Source organism: Oncorhynchus tshawytscha, linkage group LG16 (genome assembly GCF_018296145.1).
Source record: "Oncorhynchus tshawytscha isolate Ot180627B linkage group LG16, Otsh_v2.0, whole genome shotgun sequence".
Classification (NCBI taxonomy): Eukaryota; Metazoa; Chordata; class Actinopteri; order Salmoniformes; family Salmonidae; genus Oncorhynchus; species Oncorhynchus tshawytscha.
In genome coordinates, this window is record NC_056444.1 from 75617655 (window position 1) to 75643957 (window position 26303).

At 45.1% G+C, this 26303-nt stretch overlaps 1 protein-coding gene across 3 annotated transcripts in view; it reads left to right on the forward strand.

Moving 5' to 3' along the window:
* The window catches only part of LOC112216361 (rho guanine nucleotide exchange factor 25), an 81017-nt gene that overhangs the window by 40795 nt on the left and 13919 nt on the right, over window positions 1-26303 (forward strand). For all 3 annotated transcript variants that reach the window (XM_042299648.1, XM_042299645.1, XM_042299647.1), the window contains exons 2-9: window positions 7389-7756; window positions 10190-10300; window positions 17564-17685; window positions 19122-19188; window positions 19769-19872; window positions 20036-20105; window positions 23958-24047; window positions 26195-26287. In XM_042299648.1, coding sequence (XP_042155582.1) covers window positions 7389-7756; window positions 10190-10300; window positions 17564-17685; window positions 19122-19188; window positions 19769-19872; window positions 20036-20105; window positions 23958-24047; window positions 26195-26287 — 1025 coding nt within the window. The remainder of the gene's footprint in view (window positions 1-7388; window positions 7757-10189; window positions 10301-17563; window positions 17686-19121; window positions 19189-19768; window positions 19873-20035; window positions 20106-23957; window positions 24048-26194; window positions 26288-26303) is intronic.

The following is a 26303-nucleotide window of genomic DNA, read 5'->3' on the forward strand; positions in this document are numbered from 1 at the left end:
CTGCATCCTATTGGCACAAAAACATAACCAATCAGCTCCCTCAGCAACAACTAACATAGTACATACCAAATCTCTTTCTGAGAAACAACCAAAATATGCTATAATCCTCAGCCATCAGCCTCCCCTCTCAGCCTCCCCTCTCAGCCTCCCCTCTCAGCCTCCCCTCTCAGCCTCCCCTCTCAGCCTCCCCTCTCAGCCTCCCCTCTTAGCCTCCCCTCTCAGCCTCCCCTCTCAGCCTCCCCTCTCAGCCTCCCCTCTCAGCCTCCCCTCTCAGTTCCCCTCTCAGCCTCCCCTCTCAGCCATCAGCCTGAGCAGTGATGTTTTTTTTCTTTCTGAGCAACAGAACACTGGTTTTTATATAGCTTCAGAAGGGATTGGTAATTGGAGACAGCTGCGTCCTGACGAGGGGGCGGGGTCAGCTCTCCAATTTGCCATGGAATCGACCAATCAGCTGCTTGGGGGGATTTCAGGAAGCCATCCTGAAATACACACCTAACAAACCACAACACAGAAACTGGGGAACGTAACACAGGCAAATCACTACAGAATCGAGGTCTCTCATGATTGAAGCCTGTATCTTTGGCGCTAATGTTAGCAATGCTAGCTAGCTAAGTAGCTAACCCTGCTGCATCTGGAGAAGAAAAAAATGAAAATCAAAGCTAACAAACCTGAGCAACTGTACAAGCAACCATCCAACAACACTTTACTTCTATTGGAACTAATAAAAAGTCTAATTTTTACAAGTCACTTTAAAAATATATTTGGAAAGGGCACAACGGCAGCCAGAGCTGCATCTTCATTGGTGATCGTGGAAGGGGTTTTGCTGAATGGATTCATGGTTTGAGCCTTGAACAACAGAAAAATATTGGAGTAAGCCGACTATACAGTGGAAGTCGAAAGTTTGCATACACTTAGACTGGAGTCATTAAAATTCATTTTTCACCACTCCACAAATGTCTTGTTAACAAACTATAGTTTTGGCAAATTGGTTAGGACATCTACTTTGTGCATGACACAAGTCATTCTTCCAACAATTGTTTACAGACAGATTATTTTGCCTTATCACAATTCCAGTGAGTCAGGAGTTTACATACACTAAGTTGACTGTGCCTTTAAACAGCTTGGAAAATTCCAGAAAATGATGTCATGGCTTTAGAAGCTTCTGATAGGCTAATTGACATCATTTGAGTCAATTGGAAGTCTGGTCGTTCAAATCGTTGAGTCGTTGAGACTTGGAAGCAATTTCCAAATGCCTGAATGTACCACGTTCATCTGTACAAACAAAGTATGCAAGTATAAACACCATGGGACCACGCAGCCGTCATACCGCTCAGGAAGGAGACGCATTTTATCTCCTAGAGATGAACGTATTTTGGTGCGAAACGTGCAAATCAATCCCACAACACCAGCAAAGGACCTTGTGAAGATGCTGAATGAAACAGGTACAAAAGTATCTATATCCACAGTAAAACGAGTCCTATTTCGACATAACATGAAAGGCCGCTCAGCAAGGAAGAAGAAGCCACTGCTCCAAAACCGCCAAAAAAGGCCAGACTACGGTTTGCAACTGCACATGGGAACAAAGATTGTACTTTTTGGAGAATTGTCCTCTGGTCTGATGAAACAAAAATAGAACTGTTTGGCCATAATGACCATCGTTATGTTTGGAGGAAAAAGGGGGTGGCTTGCAAGCTGAAGAACACCATCCCAACCATGAAGCACGGTGGTGGCAGCATCATGTTGTGGGGGTGCTTTGCTGCAGGAGGGACTGGTGCACTTCACAAAATAGATGGAATCATGAGGTAGGAAAATTATGCGGATATATTGAAGCAACGTCTCAAGACATGTCAGGAAATCGCAAATGGGTCTTCCAAATGGACAATGGCACCAAGCGTACTTCCAAAGTTGTGGCAAAATGGCTTAAGGACAACAAAGTCAAGGTATTGGAGTGGCCATCACAAAGCCCTGACCTCAGTCCTATAGAAGATTTGCGGTCAGTACTAACAAAGCGTGTGCGAGCAAGGAGCAAAGCTGATTCAGTTACACCAGCTCTGTCAGGAGGAATGGGCCAAAATTCACCCAATTTATTGCGGGAAGCTTATGGAAGGCTACCCAAAACATTTGACCCAAGTTAAATCATTTGAAGGCAATGCTTCCAAATACTAATTGAGTGTATGTAAACTTCTGACCCACTGGGAATGTGATGAAATTGGAAACACTTCCATATTGGAAACACTTACATATTGGAAACACTTCCATATTGGAAACACTTACATATTGGAAACACTTCCATATTGGAAACACTTACATATTGGAAACACTTACATATTGGAAACACTTACATATTGGGCCACTGACTTGTGTCAGCATAAGCTTTATAAAGAACTCATGAATGCTAACTCTCTCTCTCTCTCTGTCTCTCTCTCTCCCTCTCTCTGTGTGTCTCTCTCTCTCTCTCTCTCTCTGTCTCTCTCTCTCTCTCTCTCTCTCTCTCTCTCTCTCTCTCTCTCTCTCTCTCTCTCTCTCTCTCGTCATTCACTGATAACACTGTACAAGAGATAACCTGTTGGCAGAAGTGAGTGCATTGAAAATACTTTCAAATCGTTGTGCAACAGAAAGCTAAACAAGTGTGTTACTGATTAGGGAGGGGATAGAGTGGAGAGTTACTGATGAGGGAGGGGAAAGAGTGGAGAGTTACTCTTTAGGGAGGGGAGAGGGGAGAGTTACTGTTGAGGGAGGGGATAGAGTAGAGAGTTACTGATGAGGGAGGGGAGAGGGTGGATAGTTACTTTTGAGAGAGGGGAAAGAGTGGAGAGTTAATGTTTAGGGAGGGGAGAGTTACTGATTAGGGAGGGGATAGAGTGGAGAGTTACTGTTGAGAGAGGGGAAAGAGTGGAGAGTTATTGATGAGGGAGCAGGAGAGGGGAGAGTTACTGTTGAGGGAGGGGATAGAGTGGAGAGTTACTGATTAGGGAGGGGATAGAGTGGAGAGTTACTGATGAGGGAGCGGGAGAGTTACTGTTGAGGGAGGGGATAGAGGGGAGAGTTACTGTTGAGGGAGGGGAGAGAGTGGAGAGTTACTGTTGAGGAAGAGGGAGAGTTACTGTTGAGGGAGGGGGAGAGTTACTGATGAGGGAGGGGAGAGAGTGGAGAGTTACTGTTGAGAGAGAGAGGAGAGAGTTACTGTTGAGGGAGGAGAGTTACTGTTGAGGGAGGGGAGAGAGTGGATAGTTACTGTTGAGGGAGGGGAGAGAGTGGAGAGTTACTGTTGAGAGAGGAAAGAGTGGAGAGTTAATGTTTAGGGAGGGGAGAGAGTGGATAGTTACTGTTTAGAGAGGGGAGAGTTACTGATTAGGGAGGGGATAGAGTGGAGAGTTACTGTTGAGAGAGGGGAAAGAGTGGAGAGTTAGTGTTTAGGAGGGGAGAGTTACTGTTGAGGGAGGGGAGAGTGGAGAGTTACCTGTTGAGGGAGGGGATAGAGTGGAGAGTTACTGTTGAGGGAGGGGAGAGTTACTGTTGAGGGAGGGGATAGAGGGGAGAGTTACTGTTGAGGGAGGGGATGGAGTGGAGAGTTACTGTTGAGGGAGGGGATAGAGTGGAGAGTTACCTGTTGAGGGAGGGGAGAGTTACTGTTGAGGGAGGGAGTTACTGTTGAGGGAGTGGGAGAGTGGAGAGTTATCTGTTGTGGGAGTGGGAGAGTGGAGAGTTACCTGTTGGGGGAGGGAGAGTTACTGATGAGGGAGTGGGAGAGTGGAGAGTTACCTGTTGAGGGAGGGAATAGAGTGGAGAGTTACTGTTGAGGGAGGGGAGAGTTACTGTTGAGGGAGGGGGAGAGAGTGGAGAGTTACTGATTAGGGAGGGGATAGAGTGGAGAGTTACTGTTGAGGGAGGGGGAGAGTTACTGTTGAGGGGGAGAGTGGAAAGTTACTGTTGAGGGAGGGGAGAGAGTGGAAAGTTACTGTTGAGGGAGGGGAGAGTGGAAAGTTACTGTTGAGGGAGGGGAGAGTTACTGTTGAGGAGGGGAGAGTGGAGAGTTACTGATTAGGGAGGGGATAGAGTGGATAGTTACTGTTGAGGGAGGGGATAGAGGGAGAGTTACTGTTGAGGGAGGGAGAGTTACTGTTGAGGGAGGGGACAGTTACAGATGAGGGAGGGGGAGAGTTACTGTTGAGGGAGGGGAGAGTTTCTGTTGAGGGAGGGGGAGAGTGGAGAGTTACTGATTAGGGAGGGGATAGAGTGGAGAGTTACTGTTGAGGGAGGGATAGAGGGAGAGTTACTGTTGAGGGAGGGAGAGTTACTGTTGAGGGAGGGGACAGTTACAGATGAGGGAGGGGGAGAGTTACTGTTGAGGGAGGGGGAGAGTTACTGATGAGGGAGGGGGAGAGTTACTGTTGAGGGAGGGGACAGTTACAGATGAGGGAGGGGGAGAGTTACTGTTGAGGGAGGGGAGAGTTACTGATGAGGGAGGGGGAGAGTTACTGATGAGGGAGGGGGAGAGTTACTGATGAGGGAGGGGGAGAGTTACTGATGAGGGAGGGGGAGAGTTACTGTTGAGGGAGGGGGAGAGTTACTGATGAGGGAGGGGAAGAGAGGGGAAAGTAACTGTTGAGGGAGGGGAGAGAGTGGAAAGTTACTGTTGAGGGAGGGGAGAGTGGAAAGTTACTGTTGAGGGAGGGGAGAGTTACTGTTGAGGGAGGGGGAGAGTGGAGAGTTACTGATTAGGGAGGGATAGAGTGGATAGTTACTGTTGAGGGAGGGATAGAGGGGAGAGTTACTGTTGAGGGAGGGAGAGAGTGGAGAGTTACTGTTGAGAGAGGGAAAGAGTGGAGAGTTAATGTTTAGGGAGGGGAGAGAGTGGATAGTTACTGTTTAGAGAGGGGAGTTACTGATTAGGGAGGGATAGAGTGGAGAGTTACTGTTGAGAGAGGGGAAAGAGTGGAGAGTTAGTGTTTAGGGAGGGAGAGTTACTGTTGAGGGAGGGGAGAGTGGAGAGTTACCTGTTGAGGGAGGGGATAGAGTGGAGAGTTACTGTTGAGGGAGGGGAGAGTTACTGTTGAGGGAGGGGATAGAGGGGAGAGTTACTGTTGAGGGAGGGGATGGAGTGGAGAGTTACTGTTGAGGGAGGGGATAGAGTGGAGAGTTACCTGTTGAGGGAGGGGAGAGTTACTGTTGAGGGAGGGAGAGTTACTGTTGAGGGAGTGGGAGAGTGGAGAGTTATCTGTTGTGGGAGTGGGAGAGTGGAGAGTTACCTGTTGGGGGAGGGGAGAGTTACTGATGAGGGAGTGGGAGAGTGGAGAGTTACCTGTTGAGGGAGGGAATAGAGTGGAGAGTTACTGTTGAGGGAGGGGAGAGTTACTGTTGAGGGAGGGGGAGAGTGGAGAGTTACTGATTAGGGAGGGGATAGAGTGGAGAGTTACTGTTGAGGGAGGGGGAGAGTTACTGTTGAGGGAGGGGGAGAGTGGAAAGTTACTGTTGAGGGAGGGGAGAGAGTGGAAAGTTACTGTTGAGGGAGGGGAGAGTGGAAAGTTACTGTTGAGGGAGGGGAGAGTTACTGTTGAGGGAGGGGAGAGTGGAGAGTTACTGATTAGGGAGGGATAGAGTGGATAGTTACTGTTGAGGGAGGGATAGGGGAGAGTTACTGTTGAGGGAGGGAGAGTTACTGTTGAGGGAGGGGACAGTTACAGATGAGGGAGGGGAGAGTTACTGTTGAGGGAGGGGAGAGTTTCTGTTGAGGGAGGGGGAGAGTGGAGAGTTACTGATTAGGGAGGGGATAGAGTGGAGAGTTACTGTTGAGGGAGGGGATAGAGGGAGAGTTACTGTTGAGGGAGGGGAGAGTTACTGTTGAGGGAGGGGACAGTTACAGATGAGGGAGGGGGAGAGTTACTGTTGAGGGAGGGGGAGAGTTACTGATGAGGGAGGGGGAGAGTTACTGTTGAGGGAGGGGACAGTTACAGATGAGGGAGGGGGAGAGTTACTGTTGAGGGAGGGGGAGAGTTACTGATGAGGGAGGGGGAGAGTTACTGATGAGGGAGGGGGAGTTACTGATGAGGGAGGGGAGAGTTACTGATGAGGGAGGGGGAGAGTTACTGTTGAGGGAGGGGGAGAGTTACTGATGAGGGAGGGGAAGAGAGGGAAAAGTAACTGTTGAGGGAGGGGAGAGAGTGGAAAGTTACTGTTGAGGGAGGGAGAGTGGAAAGTTACTGTTGAGGGAGGGGAGAGTTACTGTTGAGGGAGGGGAGAGTGGAGAGTTACTGATTAGGGAGGGATAGAGTGGATAGTTACTGTTGAGGGAGGGGATAGAGGGGAGAGTTACTGTTGAGGGAGGGGAGAGTTACTGTTGAGGGAGGGGACAGTTACAGATGAGGGAGGGGGAGAGTTACTGTTGAGGGAGGGGGAGAGTTTCTGTTGAGGGAGGGGGAGAGTGGAGAGTTACTGATTAGGGAGGGGATAGAGTGGAGAGTTACTGTTGAGGGAGGGGATAGAGGGGAGAGTTACTGTTGAGGGAGGGGAGAGTTACTGTTGAGGGAGGGGACAGTTACAGATGAGGGAGGGGGAGAGTTACTGTTGAGGGAGGGGGAGAGTTACTGATGAGGGAGGGGGAGAGTTACTGTTGAGGGAGGGGACAGTTACAGATGAGGGAGGGGAGAGTTACTGTTGAGGGAGGGGGAGAGTTACTGATGAGGGAGGGGGAGAGTTACTGATGAGGGAGGGGGAGAGTTACTGATGAGGGAGGGGGAGAGTTACTGATGAGGGAGGGGGAGAGTTACTGTTGAGGGAGGGGGAGAGTTACTGATGAGGGAGGGGAAGAGAGGGAAAGTAACTGTTGAGGGAGGGGGAGAGTTACTGATGAGGGAGGGGAGAGAGGAGAGAGTTACTGTTGAGGGAGGGGGAGAGAGGAGAGAGTTACTGTTGAGGGAGGGGAGAGTTACTGTTGAGGGAGGGGAGAGTTACTGATGAGGGAGGGGGAGAGGGGCTCTATGATCACTCAGCTCTGTGTTCAACCAGCTCTATGGTCATCCAGCTCTATGATCACTCAGCTCTGTTTTCAACCAGCTCTATGATCATCCAGCTCTATGATCAATCAGCTCTGTGTTCAACCAGCTCTGTGTTCATCCAGCTCTGTGTTCACCTAGCTCTATGGTCATCCATCTCTATGGTCATCCATTGTTTAGCTAGCGTATTTATCCCGCTCTAGTTCTGCACCAAAAATATGTGTCTGCTGCTGTGTGTCTGCTGCTGCCCTTTGCCTTAGTTAAACTTCCATTTGTCTATCTGGAGAGATGAGAGATCCCAGTCGTTGACTTAGAGAGTTTATCATTCCTCTTCTCTTGACCTGTTATGTGACCTTTGCCTTCTCCCTCCATCTCCCGTTTTCTCTCTCCCTCCAGACTCATACTCGGCTGCAGGCAGCGAGGGTAGCATCTCCACCTCCGTGGCGTCCCTGCCTCCGACCCTGACGGTTTCCTGTAGCTCCGCCCCCAGCTCCCCAGGCTCGCGACGTTCCGTAAGCACCTTGAAGAAGTGGCTGACCAATCCAGTCCGCAAGCTCAGCGCTGGGGGCGTCAACATCTCTGCCAGCTCCAAGGGGGAGCGGCAGGTCAGGAAGTTGGATGGGGGAAGCAAATCCCCTCCTCCTATTCCCCCTTCTAGGCACAGTCATGACCTGGGCCTGGGCCTGGGAGGGCTGGGGCTTGGCAGACCCCTAGGATCAGAGGACCACCTCACCACTATACTACCCATCACACACAAAGAGATGGTGAGTGGAGAGGCATTGCTAAGCACTAGTTTTACCTTTGTAAAGGTAGAGAACACTAGGGATGCAAACACCTACATTACATACAAGTATGTACAGTACCAGTCAAAAGTTTGGACACTACTCATTAAAGGGTTTTTCTTTAGAATAATAGTGAAGACATCAAAACTATGAAATAACACATATGGACTAACCAAAAAAACACAGAGTGAAGGAAAAACAGCCAACAAGGGCTCAGCTAATGTGGGAACTCCTTCAAGACTGTTGGAAAAGCATTCCAGGTGAAGCTGGTTAAGAGAATGTCAAGAGTGTGCAACGCTGTCATCAAGGCAAAGGGTGGCTACTTTGAAGAATATCAAATATCAAATATATTTAGACTTTTTTGGTTACTACATGATTCCATATGTGTTATTTCATCATTTTCATTTCTTCACTATTAGTGTACAACGTAGACAATAGTACAAATAAAGAAAAACCATTGCATGAGTAGGTGTGTCCAAACTACTGACTGGTACTGTACATACAGGTTACATACAGTGAGGACTAGCTATTCTACATTGGGACTATTGGGACTATGGGTACTGACAGATTTGAAATGGACCTCTTAAGTCAACTCCTCAGTATAATGTGTAGAAATCCCATAATATCTGTATCACAAGATAGGCCTATCAACAATAGGCTGATTGTCAAAGTGGTTGACAAAGTCATCCGCAGAGGGAGAGGTGGAGGATTAAGGAGGGAGGATAAGGTGGAAAATAGTTTCCTAGGGTTCGGGGCAGAAGCTTGAAATGTAGTGATAGAAAGTGGCTTTAGCAGCAGATACAGAGGAAGAGGAGGTAGAGAGGAGGGGGTGAAAGGATGATTGTTTGTTTTCCTCCATTTCCGCTCAGCTGCCGCAGCCCTGTTCTGTGAGATTGTAATGAGACTCAGCCACGGAGCAGGAGGGGAGGGCCGAGCAGGCCGGGAGGAAAGGGGATGGTACGAGTCATAGGATGCAGAAAGGGAGGAGAGTAGTGTCGAAGAGGCAGAATCAGGAGACAGGAGGGAGAAGGATTTAGCAGAAGGCAGAGATGATAGGATAGAAGAGGAGAGAGAGAGTGAAGATTGTGATGACACATGACCATCTGGGTAGGGGCTGAGTGGTTAGGGTTGGAGGACAGGAGACAGAATAGGAAACAACAAAAAAGTAGTGATCAGAGACCTGGGGGGGGGGTAGTAAGTAGGAGAACAGTCTCTGGTAAAGATCAGGTCAACTGTATTGTCTGACTTGTGATTTGGAGGGGATAGGGAAAGGGTTATGTTAAAAGAGGCAGGGAGGGGAAAGAGAGAGTTGGAAAGAAATTAATCGAAGGCAGATGCCTCGAGGTGGAAGTCACCAAGTACGAAGAGCGGTGAGCCATCGTCAGGAAATGATCTTATTAAGGTGTCAAGCTCATTGAGGAAATCTCCAAGGCCACTTGGTGGGTGAAAGATGGAAAAAAATGAAGCTTAAGCTTAAGTGACAGCATGGAATTCACATGAGAAGATGGACTGGTGAGAAAATCTCCAGTTAGGAGAAATGAGTAGACGTGCCTCCACCACGACGTCAAGGGATGCGCAGCATGTTGCTCAGATGAACTAGGTGTTCTGGACCGCAGATCGGCAGGAATTCCACATAGGGGTTTTGCGCGCAAGGTACACTAAATTAGAAGGATTGCAACCAAGGAGTGGGGAGCATCTGTAAAGCAAACAGGTATGTAGAGGAGAGAGGAGAGGAGCAAACAGGTATGGAAAACACACACATAGTTGCCAAAGCTACAAAAGAGCAAAATGAGATCATCTGAAATTAACTAAGCAATATATTCAAGTGAGAGAGTGGTGTGGAGCCTTCCTCTGTTTCTTGGCAGAACAACTCGGCAGAACTGTCTTAGTTTTGGCGACGGTCTTAGTTAAAGAGATTACTATTCCTGAGCAAATATCTACATATAAGATCGAGATCAACTACCTTTTCTGTGTAAATATCTACCAACTGCTTGCCCAACCGCAGCCCATTGACAGTACAGTACCTCACCAATGAATATCAACACAGTTGACTGCTACATGATTTACCCATAGTTTACCCACATGATGTACACGTGGTGGATAGGCACAGTGTGATTACAGTCGCGATGCTAGTTATGATAATAACAGCCCTGGAGATGGTGATTCCGCTATCTCACTCCTGGGGATGTTTCTGACAATCACAGTGTTGCAAGGATTTAATGTGCGGTTGATGTTTATGTTGTTGTGTTATGTTGAGTAATGATGTTCTCCCTCTGCCTGTGTGTGTGTATGTGTATGTGTATGTGTGTGTGTGTGTGTGTGTGTGTGTGTGTGTGTGTGTGTGTGTGTGTGTGTGTGTGTGTGTGTGTGTGTGTGTGTGTGTGTGTGTGTGTGTGTGTGTGTGTGTGTGTTGTGGAGTGTAGGTATAGGTTGGCCAGTCCTGAGGAACTTTCCTCAGCAACCCCCAACTCTCCCAGCTACTTGTCTGACTCACTACAGGGCTGTATTGCACTTGCCTACACACAGGTGAGTCAACCACAGACACACATACAGCCCTCGCACACACACACACTCAAACGAACAAACAAATACACACACACACACACACAAGTCTGTCCCAACACACAGCCCTGTGTAACAGAGGTGGTTCAGTAAACCATGTTTGCATGTTGACAAACCTTGCCTGAAACCTGACAACTGGTGTTAGGCCCCTGAGCAAATGCCTAGGTCTAAGAGGCTAAACTAGGTAGATACAGACATACAATCTTATTGACACAGATTACACAGTCAACTTATCCAACCATAAAAAACACAATCAATCGGACTGATGAACTGATGACCTGATGAAACACTCTATTGATAATCTATAGAAGGCTTTAGCTGTTGCTGCTCAGTGTATATGGGGACAGGGGAGAGTCTAATGATTTCCTCTGAGGAATGGGTACAACACAAGGCTTCGTTTCCATGGCGCCTGAGACAGACCTGGGTATGAAACATCTCAGGGTCCATTCTATCCGGAATCCTTGGGACGTCCCTACCCCCCATTGAAGTTGACTTTTTAAATAGTAAAGGTAGGCTAAAAGTGATTCACCTTTAGGTAAGGGTTGTTGTTATGGTTAAGTTAAGGGTAGGGGTTAAGGTTAGGGTTTAGAGTATGGACGTCCGAAGGATCCCAGATCACCACCACCGCTGCTGGGCTTGGCTGATCAAACATAGTTTCTCGGTCTCAGATACACACGCAGACACACACACCTAGATGAACTCAAGGTCCTCTCAGAGTTCATCAATAGGAGGCAGTCCAGTGGGGAAGGTTTGTCAAAACTTCTTCCCAAATGGCACCCTATCTCCTACATAGTGCACTACTACAGGGAATAGGGTGCCATTTGGGACACAGACTAGTCAGGGGTCTGTGTGATAGATGCATTAACATACTACAAAGAAAATCCTTACAGATAAAAAGAAAATGGCACTGAGAGGAGAAATGTAATGGAAGATGACTACTGTTCCAGGAAATGAGTCCAAACAATGGCTTTGCTCTTTCATTTACACATCAAACAATTGGAATTGTGTGAACGGCAACAGCAAATGGTATAGATGGCATTTGGAACAGAGAACAGGGTTGTAAGGGGGCCTGGATAGTGAACATTATGACAAAACACATCAGAGAGCCAGCGCTCATTCCCACTGGACTCTTACCAGGGTCAGTGTTGATAAAAGGGTTTGAAACCGAGTGGAACAAGGGAGCTGAACTTTTCCAATAACACCACAGATTTCCAAATGTTTTGTTACAGTGTGCCCTACTGAACATGACCCAGGGAGGGGGTCATTCCCCTGCATTTCATTATAGCAGCCAGTCATAAGGCTCTGATGGCAGGATTACACACAGTTAGAGACAGATGGGAGAGAAGGGAAGGAGATCACTGATTCAGTCTGTACTGCCAGAAGAGGGAAGAGAGGAAAGAGAGGGAGAGAGGGAGAGAGAAAAATAGGTATTAAAGTATGTAGGTCAGTCATCTCAGGGTCTCTCTCTCCCTCTCTCCTATTATTCTCCCTCTATCACTGTCATTCTCCATCTCTCTCTTTCTCACTCTCCTTCCTCCCCTCCTTTGACAGATTTACTGTTTCTCTTTCAGGAAAGGAAGAGAAAAAGTTAAGACTTCTTAGAACACCCCCTCTACTTCTCTCTCTCTCACACACACACACACACACACACACACACACACACACACACACACACACACACACACACACACACACACACACACACACACACACACACACACACACACACACACACACACACACACAGAGACAGACAGACAGACAGACACCACACAGAGACAGAGAGACACACACACACAAACCCTACCTACACCTCAATAAGGCATAAACAACAGGAGCACCATGCTCTCAGCTTTTATTAAAACTCTTACAGATTTAAAGTTGGCTTCTGTGTAGAAAAACAGAACAAGCACAATAGAGGAGTGAAGGGGGGGGGGCGTAGAAAGAGAGCTGTGTGTGTCGTTCCTGAGGGGTTCTACCAGATACAGAGAACATCTGGTAGTGATCCATGTCAAGCAGTCAGGGAGACCTGTCAGCCAGGGTAGAGCTCTGCTGGAGGGCTGGAGGCTTGGAGACCTGTCAGCCAGGGTAGAGCTCTGCTGGAGGCCTGGAGGGCTGGAGGCTTGGAGACCTGTCAGCCAGGGTAGAGCTCTGCTGGAGGGCTGGAGGCTTGGAGACCTGTCAGCCAGGGTAGAGCTCTGCTGGAGGCCTGGAGACCTGTCAGCCAGGGTAGAGCTCTGCTGGAGGGCTGGAGGCTTGGAGACCTGTCAGCCAGGGTAGAGCTCTGCTGGAGGCCTGGAGACCTGTCAGCCAGGGTAGAGCTCTGCTGGAGGGCTGGAGGCTTGGAGACCTGTCAGCCAGGGTAGAGCTCTGCTGGAGGGCTGGAGGCTTGGAGACCTGTCAGCCAGGGTAGAGCTCTGCTGGAGGCCTGGAGGGCTGGAGGCCTGGAGACCTGTCAGCCAGGGTAGAGCTCTGCTGGAGGCCTGGAGACCTGTCAGCCAAGGTAGAGCTCTGCTGGAGGGCTGGAGGCCTGAAGACCTGTCAGCCAGGGTAGAGCTCTGCTGGAGGCCTGGAGACCTGTCAGCCAAGGTAGAGCTCTGCTGGAGGCCTGGAGACCTGTCAGCCAGGGTAGAGCTCTGCTGGAGATGTTAATACCATCATACCGTTTCTGTACCATACCGGGGTATACTCTGTTATTATACAGCACACAAACCTATTTTAGGCAACAGGGATCTTGATCCAGGAGGGAACTGAATGTCTCTGCTGTACCCAAGAAAACTGATCTTGACATCTAGACACCTAGCTAGCACGCTAGCAAACCAAATGCGTAGCTGGAGCCCTGAGCTGGATAACATTTATTTGACACATCTTAAATGTCTTATAGTTCTACTTAACTGATAGTTATAAGCAGTGGTGTAGCACGCCCCCTACACCACACACAGAGAAGTATACACATCAACACAACCACACACACACACTGTGTGCTCTGCAGCTTTAGTAAAATGACACATTTGCAGAAGTTGATGGGAAATAAAAGCCCATATACACTACATGACCAAATGTATGTGGACACCTGCTCGTCGAACATCTCATTCCAAAATTATGGGCATTAATATGGAGTCGGTCTCCCCCTTGCTGCTATAACAGCCTCTACTCTTCTGGGAAGGCTTTCCACTAGATGTTGGAACATTGCTGCTACAACAGCCTCCACTCTTTTGGGAAGGCTGTCAACTAGATGTCGGAACATTGCTGCGGGATTTGCTTCCATTCAGCCACAAGAGCATTAGTGAGGTCGGGCACTGATGTTGAGGGTTTAGGCCTGTCTCGTAGTTAGCGTTTCAATTTATCCCAAAGGTGTTCAATGGGGTTGAGGTAAGGGCTCTGTGCAGTCAAGTTCTTCCACAACAACCCCGACAAACCATATCTGTAAGGACATCATTTTGCATGTCAGTTAAGAACAAATTCTTATTTTCAATGACGGCCTAGGAACAGTGGGTTAACTGCCTTGTTCAGGGGCAGAACGACAGATTTTTACCTTGTCAGCTCGGGGATTCAATCTTGCAACCTTTCGGTTACTAGTCCAACGCTCTAACCCCTAGGTTACCTGCCGGCATTGTCATACTGAAATAGGAAAGGGCCGTTCTCAAATTGTTGCCACAAAGTTGGAAGCACAGAATCGTCTAGAATGTCATTGTTGGCTGTAGCATTAAGATTTCCCTTCACTGGAACTAATGGCCCTAAGCCCGAACCATGAGCAACAGCCCCTGACCATTATTCACCCTCCACCAAACTTTACAGTTGGCACTATGAGTTGGGGCAGGAAGCATTCTCCTGGTAGGAGCTATAAGAGGATGGGCTCATTGTAATGGCTGGGATGGAATAAATGGAACGCCAGCCATTACAATGAGCCCATCCTACTATAGCTCCTCCCACCAAACTTCTCAGCCTCCTCTGGTGTGTATGCTTGGCCAGGCGTAAATAGGTTGACATCCACTATTCTAAAATTATGTACATGCCGATCGGAAGACTGTAGCCAATGAACATGACACTGAACAAGAACAAGATATTGTATGTTCAGACAAGCATTCAAGTGTATGTTACTGCTGACACAAGCATTGAGCTAATCATGTAAATGTAATTAACTAGAGAGTCAGGCACCACAAAATAATATTTATAGAGCTGTTATCTTCCGAATATACTCTTAAAGACCTAGCAATATTTGACATCAATAGCAGTCAATATTAATCCTCATCTTAATTCAGTCTCACCTGAAAGTTGTAAATTCTTGGTGTCTGCACAAACCCTGGCTAACAATTTGAATCAGCAATACAAAATTGTTTTAATTATTTATTTACTAAATACCTAACTAATCACACAGAATTACACATACACATAATTAAATCATAACTTGATTACTTATTACGTCATAAAGGAAAACGTCCCTAGCGGGCAGAACAGATATGACAGCTTGTTACACAAAAGAAAAGGGCTGGGTTTGAGTGAAAGAGCAGGAAGACTGAGGAACAAAGGGAGAAGCTGTGCTATCGTAAATACAGTATCTTATGCATTCTAAATTACCGCCCATTTGGAAAAGGAAAATACAATAAATATTTACTCTGAGCTGCGCTTTGGTAGGTTGGTGGTAGATGGAATGCCGTGTTGCCAAACCGAGTCCTTTGAAGAATGTCTCTGGTTGTCAATTGGATACGTTGTAGTAACATCGTTGGGTGATAGACGGGCTACTCTGTCTGTTCCTTCCTAACCCTTGTTGCATCTGCTGTTGCTAACTCAACGGCTAGGAGGTATCCCTTCTGTAGTGAATAAGAGTTCAAAGTTCATACCATTCGCAACCAAAGCTCACGCTGATGTTGGCTTCGTTCTGTAGTTATTATCTGAACCATTCTGACATCGGACCGTCGTCCTACATCCTCGGAACAGAAGGTTATATGGTCGTCAAGGGCTTATATAGGAAGGGAGAGGAGGGCGTGTTTGAAAAGTTTTATAGCCCATGTCCATTCACAGGGGCAGGCCACAGATTGAGCAGAGCCCTGTCTTACATTTTAGAAGCTAAAATCACATTTCATCCCATCACGAATAATTTCATATTCAAACATTTAAATTGAACAACAATTCCATGTGAATCTGATAACTCTGATGTGTAGACTTTCCACTGTAGAGTTTATGTCATCTTATCATTGATGAGAATGTCTCAGATGACAACCGAACTGACATCATATTCATTAAGTACCACCGCATATGTTCAATTGGTCAGTTTACCAGAATATAGTTAATTTCCCCCCACCTTCTGATGTTCCCAGAATCTCTATGTTAACCAAGGTTTTTGCAAATGTAGCATCAGTAGGGTAGAGAGTAGAGCTCAACCGATTATGATTTTTTTCTATGCCGATATCGAGACCATAAAAGCCGATACCGATTAAATCGGACGATTTTTTAGTTATTTATTTGTAATAAGATAATTTCAACAATACTGAATGAACACTTATTTTAACTTAATATAATACATCAATAAAATCAATTTAGCCTCAAGTAAATAATGAAACATATTCAATTTGGTTTAAATAATGCAAAAACAAAGTGTTGGAGAAGAAAGTAAAAGTGCAATATGTGCCATGTAAGAAAGGTAACGTTTCAGTTCCTTGCTCAGAACATGAGAACATATGAAAGCTGGTGGTTCCTTTCAACATGGGTCTTTAATACTCCCAGATAAGATGTTTTAGGTTGTAGTTATTATAGGAATTATAGGACTATTTCCCTCTATACCATTTGTATTTCATTAACCTTTGACTATTGGATGTTCTTATAGGCACTTTAGTATTGCCAGTGTAACAGTATAGCTTCCGTCCCTCTCCTCGCTCCTCCCTGGGCTCGAACCAGCAACAAAACAACAATTAGCACGCGCTAACTAGCTAGCCATTTCACTTCGGTTACACAAGCCTCATCTTGGGAGTTGATAGGCTTGAAGTCATAAACAGCGCAATGCTTGACGCACAACGAAGAGCTGCTGGCAAAACACAAGAAGGTGCTGTTTGAATGAATGTTTACGTGCCTGCTCTGCCTACCACCGCTCAGTCAGATACTTGTATGCTTGTATGCTCAGTCAGATTATATGCAACGCATGACACGCTATATAATATCTAGTAATATCATCAACCATGTGTAGTTAACTAGTGATTATGATTGATTGTTTTTTATAAGATAAGTTTAATGCTAGCTAGCAACTTACCTTGGCTTACTGCATTCACGTCTCCTTGTGGAGTGCAACGAGAGAGAGAGGCAGGTCGTTATTGCGTTGGACTAGTTAACTGTAAGGTTGCAAGATTGGATCCCCCGAGCTGACAAGGTGAAAATCTGTCGTTCTGCCCCTGAACAAGGCAGTTAACCCACTGTTCCTAGGCCGTCTTTGAAAATAAGAATGTGTTCTTAACTGACTTGCCTAGTTAAATAAAGATTAAATAAAGGTGTTAAAAATGTATTATTATGATTTTTTTGAATCGGCAAATCGGCGCCCAAAAATACAGATTTCAGATTGTTATGAAAACTTGAAATCGGCCCTAATTAATCGGCCATTCCGATTAATCGGTCGACCTCTAGTGGAGAGAGGAAAAAGGGGGGAAAAGGTATTTATGACTGTCATAAACCTACCCCTCAGGTCAACGTCATGACACCACACTCCGTTACTTGTCCAATATTTCAATGTTTTGTACCGGGTCGCTTTTTTTGAGCTGGTCTGTAGCCCTCTCTACCTCCCCCTTTCCCCATCTTTCTTTCTCTTCCTCACTTCTTTTTCATGGTGACTTCACCACATCCAACACCAGAGTTCCTAAACTTTGTCCTGGCTTATAAAAAGAACCAACTCGTTTGGGAACCCCTGCCTTACACCATTATTAGTGACAGTGAGATCCCCTTCATTCTGGTCCATAGTGTCTGGCTGCTCCCCCTCCCTCCCTGGTCACCTTGGCGACCTGCATCATTATCCTCCCATTCTCTCTCTCACTTTGCCTCTCCTTCTCTCTTTACCTCACCCTGCCTCCCTCTTTCTTATTTGATCTATCTAACACATTGCCTCCATCTTTCTCTCTCCCTCTATCCCTCCACTTTACCCTTCTCTCTCTCTCTCTCTCTCTCTCTCTCTCTCTCTATCTTCAGATTGTCAACGGACCACAGATTATATCATAACCCTATTGCCTGTCCCGTCTGTTTGACCAGGATACTCAGTCCACCAATGTCTATCCAGATGACAACGTCTCAGTATTGATGGACAACACCCCCAGCCAATCATCAGCGGCTGACAGTGAGGAGGAGAGGAGGAGTGCCTTAGAGAAGAGCATGTAAGTGACTCAACTGTAATTACACAACACTGCCCTTACTACCCCTTACTCTTAAACTGACCAAAGTTTGATGTACAACACAGCATTTCCATGAGCATCATGTATGGCTACAAACAATTATCTTAAAGGGGCAATCTGCAGTTGAAACAATTACAAATGGGTCACCCCACCACTGTTTTGGTGAAGGATTGTCCATTTGGAAGACCCATTTGCGACCAAGCTTTAAATTCCTGACTGATGTCTTGAGATGTTGCTTCAATATATCCACATTATTTTCCTTCCTCATGACGTCATCTATTTTGTGAAGTGCACCAGTCCCTCCTGCATTAAAGTACCCCCACAACATGATGCTGCCACCCCCGTGCTTCACGATTGGGATGGTGTTCTTTGGCTTGCAAGCTTCCCCCTTTTTCATCCAAACATAACGATGGTCATTATGGCCAAACAGTTCTATTTTTGTTTCATCAGACCAGAGGACATTTCTCCAGAAAGTACAATCTTTGTCCCCATATGCAGTTGCAAACTGTAGTCTGGCTTTTTTTATGGCGGTTTTGGAGCAGTGGCTTCTATCTTGCTGAGCAGCCTTTCAGGTTATGTTGATGTAGGACTTGTTTTACTGTGGATATAGATACTTTGTACTTGTTTCCTCCAGCATCTTCACAAGGTCCTTCGCTGTTGTTCTGAGATTGATTTGCACTTTTCGCACCAAAGTACGTTCATCTCTAGGAGACAGAACGCGTCTCCTTCCTGAGCGGTATGACGGCTGCGTGGTCCCATGGTGTTTATACTTGCATACTATTGTTTGTACAGATGAACGTGGTACCTTCAGGCGTTTGGAAATTGCTCCTAAGGATGAACCAGACTTGTGGAGGTTTACAATATTTTTTCTGAGATCTTGGCTGATTTCTTTTGATTTTCCCATGATGCCAAGCAAAGAGGCACTGAGTTTGAAGGTAGGCCTTGAAATACATCCACAGGTACACCTCCAATTGACTCTAATGATGTCAATTAGCCTATCAGAAGCTTCTAAAGCCATAACATCATTTTCTGCAATTTTCCAAGCTGTTTAAAGGCAGTCAACTTAGTATATGTTAACTTCTGATCCACTGGATTGGTGGTACGGTGAATTATAAGTGAAATAATCTGTCTGTAAACAATTGTTGGAAACATTTCTTGTGTCATGCACAAAGTAGATGTCCTAATCGACTTGTCAAAACTATAGTTTGTTAACAAGAAATGTGTGGAGTGGTTGAAAAATGAGTTTTAATGACTCCAACATAAGTGTATGTAAACTTCTGACTTCAACTGCACATATAGTTATTTTAAAAGTCGAAAAATGTAACAACTGCAGATTGCCCTTTTAAACAGACAGCACAGTTTGGAAAGACTTTTCATTGATGGGGATGACCAACACTTAGTATCGTCTCTCTGTCCAGGTACGTACTGAAGGAACTCCTAGAGACAGAGAAAGTGTATGTGGAAGACCTGGGGTGCATAGTAGAGGTGAGAATACAGTATTAGAACAATTTCCAGGGACAGTGATATCAACAGTGGCAGCAGAAACCACCGTTTGACTGCTGGAGTTTGGAATCTGACAACTTTTGTATCAACCAAGGCAGAAGAAAAACCGGCACCCATTTATTCAATGATTTGGCCTGGAAATCATTGTCAACGCAACACCTTCAGTTTCTTTCAACACAGCTTTGTCTGGCTCCAAAAACAGACATTTATTTTATTGGGTTTGATTTTATTAATATATATATTAGTATCGTGTTACAAAACTATTAATCTGACAGAGTTTGATATATTCTAGGTGAAGAAATTGAAGACTTCAGACAGTTATTTTTGGCCCAGTGATGTTATGGCAACATAATACCGACCTGCCTATGTTTGGAAAGCTTTTCCAAGTCAGAAATAGTTGTTTTCCAGGTAATTTGTTATGTACATTATATGTGGCGGAACTACATAGACTTTAACTCAACAGGTTAACACAGTCTTGTTGTGTGCAGGAGACCTGGGCTTGAATCCCAGTCAGTAAGTACAGGATATGAGATCTGAGGTTGGGTGTATGTTTCCTGTACAGGGCTACATGGTCACTATGACTAGTAAAGGTATACCAGCCGACATGAAGGGAAAAGACAAGATTGTGTTCGGAAACATTCATCAAATTTTCGACTGGCATAAAGAGTGAGTATCGGAGATACTGTATAGTGTGTGTGTGTGTGTGTGTGTGTGTGTGTGTGTGTGTGTGTGTGTGTGTGTGTGTGTGTGTGTGTGTGTGTGTGTGTGTGTGTGTGTGTGTGTGTGTGTGTGTGTGTGTGGTGTTTGTAACCTGTCTCTCTCTCTCTAGCTACTTCATGGGCGAGCTGGAGAAATGTATAGCAGAACCAGAGAGACTGGCCCAACTTTTCATAAAGCATGTGAGTCTACACACACGGACACACACAGGGACACACACACAGGGACACACACACACGGACACACATGGACACACACACAAGCACATGGACACACAGAGATACAGGTGTGTCCTGTGTCCATTTGGGGTCTGTTGAGGTATAACGCTGTAAGGAAACACATGAAAAGCTCCTGTTTATCCACCAACACATCTCTGTATTTCAGCTGCTAGCATTCGCCCCCTCACTCGCACTCGCACCCTCACACACACACAAACACAAAAACACACGTTTCCCCCTCCACTTCCTTGTTGTTCATACCAAGGATTTCAGACCTGCCTGTGTTTTCCTAGCCACAGACAGGCTGGCTAGCATCTTGACCAGCCCAGACAGAACCGGTCAGTCAGGAAGCATGTGCAGAAAAACAGCTGCAGTTTGAAGAAGCAAACAGAAAAAAGCCACATGAATAAGAATCCGTAATAATAAACACTTGACTAGACTCTTTGATATGGTGGCTATTTTCCTCCGGCCCTAAAGATGACTATATCTGTACTGTATCTGGTCGATAAACTGCTGATCAACAGAGATTCTTTTACTGAGCGGTCCCAAATATACTGATCAAAAATATAAACGCAACAGGTAAAGTATTGGTCCCACGTTTCAAGAGCTGAAATTTAAGATCCCAGTAATGTTCCATTCACACACAAAAAGCTTATTTCTCTGAAGTCTTGTGTACAAATTTGTTTTCATCCCTGTTAGTGAGCATTTCTCCTTTGCCAAGATAATCCATCCACCTGACAGGTGTGGCATATCAAGAAGCTGATTAAACGGCATTATCATTACACAGGTGCACCTTGTGCTGGGGACAATAAAAGGACACTCTAAAATGTGCAGTTTTGTCTCACAACACAATGCCAGAGACGTCTCAAGTTTGCGCAATTGGTATGCTGACTGGAATGTCCACCAGAGCTGTTGCCAGAGAATTGAATGTTAATTTATCTACCATAAACCACCTCCAACGTTGTTTTAGAGAATTTTGCAGTATGACGCGTATGGGTTGTGTGGGCGAGCGGTTGCTGATGTCAATGTTGTGAATCGAGTGTCCCATGGTGGCAGTGGAGTTATGGTATGAGCAGAGCCGGCATAAGCTACGGACAACAAACACAATTGCATTTGAACTGTTGACGATTCGAATGCACAGAGATGCCGTGAGGAGATCCTGAGGCCCACCATTGTCAGGCCATTCATCCGCTGCCATCACCTCATGTTTCAGCATGATCATGCACAGCCCCATTTAGCAAGGATCTGTATACAATTGCTGGAAGCTGAAAATGTCCCAGTTCTTTCATGACCTGCATACTCACCAGACATGTCACCCATTGAGCATGTTTGGGATGATCTGAATCAAAGTGTACCGTTGCCGCCAATATCCAGCAACTTTGCAAAGCCATTTGAAGAGGACTGGGACAAAATTCCACAGGCCACAATCAACAGCCTGATCAACTCTATGTGAAGGAGATGTATCGCGCTGCATGAGGCAAATGGTGGTCACACCAGACACTGACTGTCACACCAGACACTGACTGGTTTTCTGATCCACGCCCCTTTTTTTATGTATCTGGGACTACAGTAACAGATGCATATCTGTATTCCCAGTCATGTGAAATCCATAGATTTGGGCCTAATTAATTTATTTCAATTGACTGATTTGTCTGTATAAACTGTAACTCAGTAAAATGATTGCATTCATAATTTTGTTCAGTATACCAACAAGACCGTAAATACACATATTGAAGCAACCACATACAGTGGAGAGAACAAGTATTTGATACACTGCCGATTTTGCAGGTTTTCCTACTTACAAAGCATGTAGAGGTCTGTAATTTTTTATCTTAGGTACACTTCAACTCTGAGAGACGGAATCTAAAACAAAAATCCAGAAAATCACATTGCATGATTTTTAAGTAATTGTTACAACTCACAACAACACATTGACTGCAGTGTTTCATCCTCACAGCCTCCTAGCCCCCTGGCCCATAGACATCCTGTAATTCCCCTACCTGCCTGGTCTCCAGGATGCAGAGATAACGAGCTTCAGAAGAATTGCTAGGTCGAAGGTAGAGTTAGGTTGCTCTGCTGTCAAAGGCTCTGGTTACGTGGAGGATAGCAGGACAGCATTGTGGGTACATTATACATATCTTCATTCACAGGTAACTCCAGTACTGCTTACACACACACACACACACACACACACACACACACACACACACACACACACACACACACACACACACACACACACACACACACACACACACACACACACACACTCCCAGGTTTACAACAGCTGCTCTTCTTTCATCTGACAATTAGTCACACTGGAGGTAGAGAGGTAGAGAGAGAAGAGAGAGAAGAGAGAGAGAGTTTGTGAGAGAAATAGAGGAAGAGAGAAAGAGTTTCGCTTAAAGACAAAAAATTGTTTCTTTGTTCTGTTCCTTCCTTTTAATGGGTAATGGCTCAGAGAAAGACATCATCACACATTGATCTTTGAAGATTCTAGATACATTTTTGCCAGTCAAACAGACATATTAATTTGTGCTAAAAGAGAGAGATACGTTTTGTCTAATAAGGTCGATTCCTGAAGTTTTGTTACCTTCCATTTTGTTACCTCCTCATTTTGCAAACACTTGGTTTTGTTACCTCCTCGTTTTGCATACCCTTGGTTTTGTAACCTCCTCATTTTGCAAACCCTTGGTTTTGTAACCTCCTCATTTTGCAAACCCTTGGTTTTGTTACCTCCTCATTTTGCAAACCCTTGGTTTTGTAACCTCCTCATTTTGCAAACCCTTGTTTTTGTAACCTCCTCATTTTGCAAACCCTTGGTTTTGTAACCTCCTCATTTTGCAAACCCTTGGTTTTGTAACCTCCTCATTTTACAAACCCTTGGTTTTGTAACCTCCTCATTTTGCAAACCCTTGGTTTTGTAACCTCCTCATTTTTGCAAACCCTTGGTTTTGTAACCTCCTCATTTTTTGTACAAACCCTTGGTTTTGCAAACCCTTGGTTTTGTAACCTCCTCATTTTGCAAACCCTTGGTTTTGTAACCTCCTCATTTTACAAACCCTTGGTTTTGTTAATTTTGCAAACCCTTGGTTTTGTAACCTCCTCATTTTACAAACCCTTGGTTTTGTAACCTCCTCATTTTACAAACCCTTGGTTTTGTAACCTCCTCATTTTGCAAACCCTTGGTTTTGTAACCTCCTCATTTTTGCAAACCCTTGGTTTTGTAACCTCCTCATTTTACAAACCCTTGGTTTTGTTACCTCCTCATTTTACAAACCCTTGGTTTTGTTACCTCCTCGTTTTACAAACCCTTGGTTTTGTAACCTCCTCGTGGGATGAATCCTTAAGCTCTTACAGCAGTGTTTTCCACTACTTTGTGGGCCTATTTAGAATCTAAAGCTATTGTTAACTGCGTTGTATATTGAAGCAATAAGGCCAGAGGGGGTGTGGTATATGGCCAATATACCACGGCTAAGGGCTGTTCTTAGGCACGACACAACGCAGCCATTAATCACAAACTCCGGAGGAGCCTTATTGCTATTATAAACTGGTTACCAACATATTTAGAGCACTAAAAATACATGCTTTGTCATACCCCTGATATACCATGGCTTTCAGCCATTCAGAAATCAGGGCTTGAACCACCCAGGTCAAAATCACAGGTTTGCAACACAACTTCTGTTTTGATAATATTTTGAATCTAGTTCAATATGTTCAAAGCAGTTATAGATAGTGCTGTGTGCTGTACTGTTTATTTTCTGATATGTTCAATTGCTATACGGTTGACTGTCTGCGCGTATGTTTGTATTACAGGAGAGGCGTCTCCACATGTACGTGGTTTATTGTCAGAATAAACCCAAGTCGGAACACATTGTCTCTGAGTACATAGAGACCTACTTCCAGGTTAGTATCTCTTAGCAGACATACAGCTAAGTCCACCATACATCACTGTTATCTTACTGAAGCTCTCGTTCCAAAAATACAATTCACTTTTATTAGACTCCTTTTGCTGGAATGTTATTTCCTTTTGTGGTAATGGCAGGTTTGGTTTTAGTCACGTAGTATGTCACGTGGGAATAATGCTATGCTTTGTAGATGTGGTCACGTGGGAATAATGCTATGCTTTGTAGATGTGGTCACGTGGGAATAATGCTATGCTTTGTAGATGTGGTCACGTGGGAATAATGCTATGCTTTGTAGATCTGGTCACGTGGGAATAATGCTATGCTTTGATGTGGTCACGTGGGAATAATGCTAGATGTGGTCACGTGGGAATAATGCTATGCTTTGTAGATGTGGTCACGTGGGAATAATGCTATGCTTTGTAGATCTGGTCACGTGGGAATAATGCTATGCTTTGTAGATGTGGTCACGTGGGAATAATGCTATGCTTTGTAGATGTGGTCACATGGGAATAATGCTATGCTTTGTAGATGTGGTCACGTGGGAATAATGCTATGCTTTGTAGATGTGGTCACGTGGGAATAATGCTATGCTTTGTAGATGTGGTCACGTGGGAATAATGCTATGCTTTGTAGATGTGGTCACGTGGGAATAATGCTATGCTTTGTAGATGTGGTCACATGGGAATAATGCTATGCTTTGTAGATGTGGTCACATGGGAATAATGCTATGCTTTGTAGATGTGGTCACGTGGGAATAATGCTATGCTTTGTAGATGTGGTCACGTGGGAATAATGCTATGCTTTGTAGATGTGGTCACGTGGGAATAATGCTATGCTTTGTAGATGTGGTCACATGGGAATAATGCTATGCTTTGTAGATGCTTTGTAAATGTGGTCACGTGGGAATAATGCTATGCTTTGTAGATGTGGTCACGTGGGAATAATGCTATGCTTTGTAGATGTGGTCACATGGGAATAATGCTATGCTTTGTAGATGTGGTCACATGGGAATAATGCTATGCTTTGTAGATGTGGTCACGTGGGAATAATGCTATGCTTTGTAGATGTGGTCACGTGGGAATAATGCTATGCTTTGTAGATGTGGTCACGTGGGAATAATGCTATGCTTTGTAGATGTGGTCACGTGGGAATAATGCTATGCTTTGTAGATGTGGTCACGTGGGAATAATGCTATGCTTTGTAGATGTGGTCACGTGGGAATAATGCTATGCTTTGTAGATGTGGTCACGTGGGAATAATGCTATGCTTTGTAGATGTGGTCACGTGGGAATAATGCTATGCTTTGTAGATGTGGTCACGTGGGAATAATGCTATGCTTTGTAGATGTGGTCACATGGGAATAATGCTATGCTTTGTAGATGTGGTCACGTGGGAATAATGCTATGCTTTGTAGATGTGGTCACGTGGGAATAATGCTATGCTTTGTAGATGTGGTCACGTGGGAATAATGCTATGCTTTGTAGATGTGGTCACGTGGGAATAATGCTATGCTTTGTAGATGTGGTCACGTGGGAATAATGCTATGCTTTGTAGATGTGGTCACGTGGGAATAATGCTATGCTTTGTAGATGTGGTCACGTGGGAATAATGCTATGCTTTGTAGATGTGGTCACGTGGGAATAATGCTATGCTTTGTAGATGTGGTCACGTGGGAATAATGCTATGCTTTGTAGATGTGGTCACGTGGGAATAATGCTATGCTTTGTAGATGTGGTCACGTGGGAATAATGCTATGCTTTGTAGATGTGGTCACGTGGGAATAATGCTATGCTTTGTAGATGTGGTCACGTGGGAATAATGCTATGCTTTGTAGATGTGGTCATGTGAAGGTAATAACATGTCATATTGATGGGTGGTTGTGGTAGTGAAGGCAGGTCAAATTAATAATACATGCTTGAGGTCATGTCTGTGTGTGTGTCCCGATGCCATATCATACACTATGTAATTATGCCATATTGGATCTTGTAGGAATGCAATGTTGTGGTTGGTCGTATTAATGACATTTTGAGGTGTATCATATTGATAAACACTGAATTAACAAAACATTAAGAACAGCGTCCTAATATTGAGTTGCACCATCCCCCCAACACCCTCATCAACCCTTTTGTGTGTTGGACCTATCAGGAGCTGAGACAACATCTGGGTCACAGACTACAACTCAACGACCTGCTGATCAAACCAGTCCAGAGGATCATGAAGTACCAGCTGCTGCTCAAGGTGACACACATGTACA